This window comes from Amborella trichopoda, chromosome 7, assembly GCF_054954075.1.
Source record: "Amborella trichopoda isolate Santa Cruz 75 chromosome 7, AtrichopodaSantaCruz75HAP2 v2.0, whole genome shotgun sequence".
Classification (NCBI taxonomy): Eukaryota; Viridiplantae; Streptophyta; class Magnoliopsida; order Amborellales; family Amborellaceae; genus Amborella; species Amborella trichopoda.
The window spans coordinates 7,889,183-7,897,258 of NC_142342.1; the positions used below are offsets into that span (position 1 = coordinate 7,889,183).

An 8,076-nucleotide genomic window follows, 5' to 3' on the forward strand; every position below is an offset into this window, starting at 1 on the left:
CATTAGGCCCATGCTCGGCATACATGTTTAAGACCAACCCAATTCAAATAGGGCCAGGCACCATGTGTTGGAACATGAGACCCAACCAGGGTTGGAAACAAGCAAGTCTTAAAAAGATTTGCCAAGTATTTTGTAGAACCCAAACATTACCCAATTTTTAACAAAAATAGGACATCATACATAACATATGATTCTGAGGTAACACTTACAAGTTGCATATATATTGATATTGAAATATTTAGCAGACAAGCCACTAATTGGTTATAAGAGCAGGAACACTTCCCCAGTTCAAGGCTCCTGCAACTGTGAGCTAAAGGTTGAGTAAGGCAGGAAAGGAAGAGTTGGAAAGGCAAGATTAAGAGTGAGAATAGCTACAACAAGCACAGTAAAGAAAGCAGGCGAAGGAAAGTGAAAAAGAAGAGAAATGCCAGGAGCAGCAGGAAGGAAAAAGAAGTGTGCATTATGGTTAGGGAAAAGAAGGGAAGAGAAAATAATGATTCAAAGTTTCTCAATCAACAAATTTCAAAAGCGCAAGTCAAAAACAGTGGCAATGGAAGACCGGAGAGAACCCAAGGAAAATGCACGCAGTCACGTACTTCATATGACACAAGACAGATCCAAACTTGAGCCCTTGATTACAACTACAGGCCATAGGACCTATTGCATGTAACAATTCTAAGAAGAAATAAGTTTGCATTTCACTAGAAGTAGTTTCAAACAGTGTTTTAAAACACAGGTCAATAAGGTGGCACGGATCCCGATACTGAACAGAGGGATAGGCAATCGGGTTCAAATTCTACTTGTGACACAAAAAACACCATATAAGGAAAACTCCTATGTAAAAACAAAATCTTGTTTTCTTTTGATGAATAGTACTACCACTGGTTTTTGTACCTTTGGGACTCCACTGCACACAAAGAGCAGCACGATTCAGCCTAAGAATGACAAGTGTTGGCACCCACTCAGGGCCATCTTGGTTCCAAACATATCTGAAAAGATAATCAGGGAAATAAATGGTCAAAGACCAGAAAACCTTACATTCACATGTTTTTAAACCATAACAAATGCTAATCAGATGAGTGGTTCCTTACGAATTCCGATCATGTGACACTGTTACAATCTTATTAGATCGTGAGCCCCAATCTACTCCAGAGACAATCTGATCATGCTGGAAGACAATGGAAAAATCATGTAATCCTTGGGCATATAAACTTAAAAGTCATTCAACAGTACAAATTACTGCAAGTTTTTATCATAACAAAGAAATGACTAACAATTGAAAGGAAAAAGGCAAGTGTATCTTTTTTTTTTTTTTTTTTTTTTTTTTTTGGGATTAAGCAGCATAAAGCAAGTCAAACCTATAATTGTTGCACTTTATAATGTTTGTCATATAACCTATAAGCATAATCGCCTAAGTAAAAGTTTTCTTAGATGAGAAACATATCAAAATCTACCTTTTGAAGAACGTGTACCCTTTCCCACTTGTCTGGCAAGACTCTATAGATATGAACTTCATTGCTATTTGGGCAAAATGCAAGCACTACAAAAGAAATTCATAGATCACGTCTATAGCAATTTAAGATGTGCCACTGTTTTTGGCAGAATGTTTTCAAACCAGCACAAACCTGCAGATTATTTGAGAGAAGCAAAACAAGCACTTCCTATAGGTCAATGCATCTAATTTCGGAAAAATGCGAGCACCACAAAATAAATTCATAGATCACGTCTATAACAATTTAAGATGTGCCACTGTTTTTGGCAGAATATTTTCAAACCAGCACAAACCTGCAGATTATTTGAGAGAAGCAAACAAGCACTTCCTATAGGTCAATGCATCTAATTTTAAGTGTGTAAACAACCAAGAGAAAAGTTGCAGTGGGTCTAATCCAAATGTCAAAGCTGAAACAGCTATCAATAAAACGACAATTTATTGAGTATGACTGAATTGGAAACAATCAAACAATAGAAAAGAAAATTATAAAAAATGGTCCGAAATTTGATTCTTAAGAACAGAACTATTAATTAAAAATTCAATTAAAGCCAAAATCTAGTGCCACAAATAAAACATTCGCATAATTTTTTTAATATTTTTAGATCAAGCATTGTAATTGCAACTAACCGCAAACAAAACGCCCATAAATAAACACAACACGTGATGAACAAGATGCGGTTCACCATGTCCACAGGAACCATATGACCAAGAATGTGTAGTAACTTGCAACAGAAGATCGCACTCTACTCTCAATAGGAGACCAGCAAAAAACTCCAATAATCCAACTGGTTGAAAACCGAGAGAAGGATGCAAAACATAAAGTTTACATAATTAGGAAATCCAGCAATCTTTGCCTCCATGTTATCTTTTACACAGTTATAAATGCTGAAGAACTTCAATCTCGAGTCCCACACTATGAGGAAGAGGCAGCATTCTGCATCTTGAACATGACCTGAGACATGGCTCTCCATGAATCATAGGTGCATGATTCAGATAACATACATTGCAAAAGCTCTAGTTCTTCACTATGAATGATGTATGAGCTGCAAAACAAGGACTCAAATGATGGGACCACCAGCAGTTCCCTTCATCCTTCTTCCTTTTCTTCTAACATTTGAATGACCACCACTACAGTAAGAGCTATTTGTTTAGTAAGTGGATAGGTATGTTAAACATATGTTTAGCAGAAGTCATATCTAAGCTTACATTAGCCACTCTCCAAAAGCACATATATTGATAGTAGTTTTGAACATCAGGTAGGAAACCAATTACAGCCGGTTGCTCATAAGAGCAGCCAAACATGGCCAACATCAAGGAAACAAAAAGAAGATGAACAGTTTGGAGTTTTGGACAAAGTCGGCAGAAGAGGATCAAATCCTACCTATCAGGGAACCTCTAGTTGTGCATGGTACACATACACACACACACATGCACAAACTAGGTGGTGGAATTTAAAAAAGGAGAAAACATACTTATTTAGGAATAAATTGATAAAAGAATGACAATGAAATTCTGAGGACGAAGTTAATGTTATGTGAAATAAAATCGTTGATTGCATAACGAAAGATGCAAAAAGAGATTATAGAAGAATGTACAGAGAAAAGGCATTCAGATAAGGACACTTGGTGGTAGAGTGATGAAGATAAAAAATCTACTAATAAAAAACGACTATGTAAAAGAGCTTGGCAATGGAATAGAAATGATCAAAACTTAAGAAGATCATAAAAAGCGAAGAAAAAAGCTAAGAAAATACTAAGGCTAAGTTTAAGGCATATGATGACCTCTACAATAAATTGAGCACAAGAGAAGGCGAAAAAGATATCTTCAAACTAGTAAAAATGAGACAGAGGAAGTGTAGGGATCTGAATCATGTTATATAGGTTAAGAGAGCAAGGATCAGAGGGTCCTGGTGAAGGATGGCGAGGTCAATGAAAGGTGGAGAATTTATCTTTAAAAATTGTTAAACTATGGGAGCACATCGTTAAGTGGAAACTTTGACATAAATGAGGTAGGACGCCATAGATACATTCATACTTTAGGGCCAAATGGTATCCCAATAAAGGTTTGGAAGTGCATGGGAGAGATTGGCATATTCTGATTGACCAAGTTTTTCAACAAGATCTCGAGAATAAAGAAAATGCTAGACGAGTGAAAAAAAGACATATAGAATCCTACAAACTATAGAGGGTACTTATGAGCAACACCATGAAGCTGAGGGAGAGAGTGATTGAGCAATGACTACAACATTAAACGAGTATAATTAGAAAATCAGTTCAGTTTTATGCCAGGGATAGGACCACATCAAACAAAGTTAGAATTTTGAATGGATGCTCTAAAATTTCATCATCATCATCAAAAAAATTTCCCAACTAATTAGGGTTTGCTACACGAATCCTGATCCACCATTCTGCTTTATTAAGGGTCATATCCTCAGTGAGGCTTCTCACTACTTCCAACCATGTCCTTAGTGATGCTCTAGAATTTAAATTAGCTGAACTAATAAAGAATATATGTAATGCAAGTTTAGTTATAATAGGAGTACAAACAAGGAACTAGTTAAGCTTGACGGTCAAAAAGTACCTAAAAGAGATTATTTTTGATGTATTAGGTCAATAATCCATGAGAATTGAGAGATTGAGGAAGATGTTGAGCATAGAATTAGAGTTGGGTAAACGAAATGTATATGTGCTTCCAGAGTCTTAAGTGATCATCACATACTAATGAAACCGAAGGGGAAGTTCTTTAAGAACGGTTATAAGACCACCCATGCTTTATGGGACAAAATGTTAAGCAATCAAGAAACAACATATTCGTAAAATGAGTATAGCTGAGATGAGGATGGTGCGATGGATGAGTGGCACGACAAGACATGATATAATTCGGAATGAATACATGCGAAAAAATTTGAGGGTGGTTCCAATAGGCGATAAGATGAGGGAAAGTAGACTTAAGTGGTCTGACCATATGCCGCGTCAACCTAGAATAACACTGATTATGAGAGGCGATATGGTAGAAATGGAAGGTCTAAAAGGGCAAAGGGAAAGCCCAAAAAGACATGGATGGAAGTAGTACGAAGAGATGTGGTGACTCACGGTCTGACTAAGGGTATAGCCATTGATAAAGAGCAATGGCAGAATAGGATTCGTGCAACCGACCATAAATAGTTGGGACGAGGCTTGGATGATGAAGATGACACCCACACACATCATCATCATCAAAGCCTTATCCCAAACACACACACATATTATTGTTATATTGTTTCTAAACAAAAGAATAAGTAATATATTCTATGACAACATTTTCAAGTTTCTTCATTCTATTATAAAAAATAATAAATCATTTTTTTTTTGAGAAAGTAAAATAATAAATCATTGTTACATCACCTTTATGGGGGTGGCTTTGGGATGATATTCCCAGGGTGGTTGTATTAGTACCTAAAAGGTTGTGCATTTCTTACAATGATGATTTTGGATTGGCCCAAAATTCTTAAAGGCAGATGCCACACTGGAACCACAATGGTTGTCATCAGTGGCAAAGATGTCTTTGACTCGATATGTTTCTAGGGGTTTGTGTTCCCATGCAAGTGTTTCCAACTCGAATCAGACAACATCCACATAGAGATTTTCCAGTTGCTAGTAAAGTGTGACTAGGTGTCACGATGGTGATAAGATTCATGAAATGACTACAATGGATATCCTAATTTGACTACAAAGCTAGTGCACCCCCTAAGGAGATCCCATAGGATCAAAGATCCTGTGGAAAATGTGAGGGTCTCTCGCAATATGAACTTTAGGTATTAGTATAAATCATGGGTAACAAAAAATGTGTCCCATTTGGCTTGATCCCTTAAGAGGGATCTTTGGAGAAGTCGATTTCTCTCCTCAGTTTGAGTTTTGATTTTTTATCAAGCCATATATCATGGAGTTCCTCTTACTATCTAATAGATCCCAGATAAGATCTTTAACATAAGGTCTTCCTTCAGCCAAGGGTTCCTTCATGTATGCTATTGAATAGGAACTTTTATAAGTTGTCATTGGCTCACCTTACTCTCTAAGTGCATTAGCAAAATGTGAAAGCAATTCTGAAACATGGAATTCGTTTGGAAGAAATCAAGTATCTAGAACATATGTTTCCATCGTTTTAGCTATGTAATCAAACAAGGCATTCAGGACATATAGCTTAGAAAATGTCTACAACTTGCTCTTCATGCATAATGTGAGACTAATGGAACCATAAGAACATGAGCATCTAATTAATGTCAAGGTAAAGAAGAAATGACCTGCATAGTGGCCTCTTTAAATTCCATACATTCAACATCCTCATTTTGGCTTTTAATTGTAATTCTATTTTTCATAAATTTCACATTTTTATTTGCCCTTCTAAAACAATTTGATAGAATTTTTCTGCAGCTTACTCCTTAACTTTGTCACACCAGAATGTTGCATACCAAGCCATGATATGCTTTCTTAGACTACATCCTAAATTCCACACATTTTTTGCACCTTACTGAATAGTAGCATACAAAAACCAAATGTAATCAAAGGAGGGATTGTAGGTTCTTACATTTTCTTGAACTGGAAGACACTAGCAATGACATCCAAGAGATTCTAGCAACAAAAGCCAACCAGCAGAAGCCTTGGATCCCATATAATCGCTCTCCAATTAATTCCTTCAAGTAGTCTATCATTTGAACAACTAATCCGGACATCTTAGACAGCATGGTAGCATTCAAAACAGACTACCTTCGATAAACTGGAAATAAGCAATAGATCCTAGCAATTTTTTTCCTTGTTTTTCTGATGGGTAGATTTCTACCAGTTACTAGACTCGAAAGAGAACATTTCAGGAATCCTAGAGGTACATCAAGAAACAAATCCTCACCCAATTTCATAACTAGAACCTTTTCATCTTCTTTAATATAGAGGACATCAAGCAGCTGAAATCATCAAGCTATGGACTCTTACATCAATCTTTCATTTAACCGCAAAACCCAACTCTAGACACGCAGCCATCAAACTCCCATTATTTCTCCATAGACTATGTTATTCATCATATCCACTTTGTTTTATTCTTTCACAGACCATTCATATCACTTTACCTTATAGAATCAATAAAGATCTATGTCCTGCAAAACCAAACCTAGAACCATCATATTCTAGGTGCCACTCAATGAAAAATCTCACTTTATATCTCAGCCAGCACACATGCTCTCCCCCAATTCACTCAACAAGTAATTGGACAAAACAGTCAGAGACATCTTAATGAGAATAGCGTTAGTTTTTGAGACAGAAACCTCAACTTCCACACGGTATTTATTAGACAAATTATCAATTGGTGAATAGTAACCCCAATTCAATAAAAGCTCCAAAAATCATAACACACATCAGAAAAATGATATCAAAACCACATACTACTATCAGTTTAGCAAAAATTCAAGAGAATAACAAATCCAAGATCATATGAAACTCATAAAAAATGCAATATATTTCTGCTATAATACAGGAAAATCTTTAATCCACCATTAAAACATAAGAATTCACAATTCCAGTGGCTAACAATCAGTACAAAACGGAAAATCAAAAAGTAATTACTGGTGTGATCGGGACTCCAGGCATGGCAAGTGATGCACTGAGCCAACAAATGAACAGAAACAGCAGCCATGCCTACAAAAAAAAAAATCCAAAAAAAATCAATTACACTATAAAAGCAGAAACTGAAACTAAAAATCAACAAATTAAAAATCGATAAATTACTAATAGAAGTATTATAAAGCGATAAGTGGGAAAGCCACGATCGCACCAAAATATCAGACTAAAGGAGGAAGCCAGAAAATAAATGGAGAATAATAATCTAACTACAGGGAAAAATAGTCGCTAGAAATAAGTAATTGGGAGGGATAACATTTTTCAACAACTGAAAATACCGGAAGCTAGGGCCAATTAAACAACTGAAAATACCTAAATCTAGGGCCAATTAAAGAACTAAAAGGAACGGGATATACACAGAGAGGAGAGAGAGACCTATTTTATAGAGAGAGAGAGCTGATATTTTAGATGAGAGAAAGAGACCTGTCTGGTCAGGGGCTGGAGGGGAAAAGAGGAAGTGATGTCGCAAGAAACAGATTCAGCAAATGACAGTATACCACATGTCTTTCCGTCATGACCACAGTGCCCTTGGCTTTGTTAGTGGGATGCTTGTTTAACTCACTCTAATTATTTGTGCTCCTCATTTTCGTGGTTTTAATATTATTGCTAGTGATGAAGGATAGGGATCGTGAGTTTTGGCTTTAATATTTTGACATATCTTTAAAAAAAAAAGGTAATGCCATGGGTGTGGGACTTGGATGAATGGGTTATTGATAACTTTCAAAGATATGTGTCAAAATTTAATGGTGATTCTTTGAATGCTTATATGGATGTGAGAGGGTTTTATAGTATTATTACTCATAAAAAATATATAAATAAACTATTTATTTTTAATACAAGAAGGTCGGAATCATTTTTGTCCATCACATTATAAATCGATGGTTATATGTAATTAACTAAACTCAAAGTTCTAAAATAAAGAAAAATGATCGAATTTTG

At 35.9% G+C, this 8,076-nt stretch overlaps 1 protein-coding gene across 26 annotated transcripts in view; it reads right to left on the reverse strand.

The window, feature by feature from the left end:
- LOC18444169 (actin-related protein 2/3 complex subunit 1A) overlaps window positions 1-7,604 on the reverse strand; it is a 52,951-nt gene extending 45,347 nt beyond the window's left edge. For 4 of the 26 annotated variants that reach the window (XR_016060012.1, XR_016060017.1, XM_020673486.2 and 1 more), the window contains exons 1-5: window positions 7,561-7,604; window positions 7,084-7,155; window positions 1,455-1,540; window positions 1,092-1,168; window positions 895-989 (exon numbers count right to left, since the gene is read on the reverse strand). Coding sequence is in view for 10 of the 26 variants with exons in the window: in XM_020673486.2 (XP_020529145.1) it covers window positions 895-989; window positions 1,092-1,168; window positions 1,455-1,540; window positions 7,084-7,153 (328 nt within the window). In the remaining 16 variants the exon portion in view is untranslated. Of the gene's footprint in view, window positions 1-209; window positions 299-894; window positions 990-1,091; window positions 1,169-1,454; window positions 1,541-7,083; window positions 7,156-7,415 lie in introns of those variants that run through there. The other 22 variants (XR_016060010.1, XR_016060015.1, XM_011628750.3 and 19 more) reach the window with 13 other exon arrangements.
- Window positions 7,605-8,076: the final 472 nt, after the last annotated feature.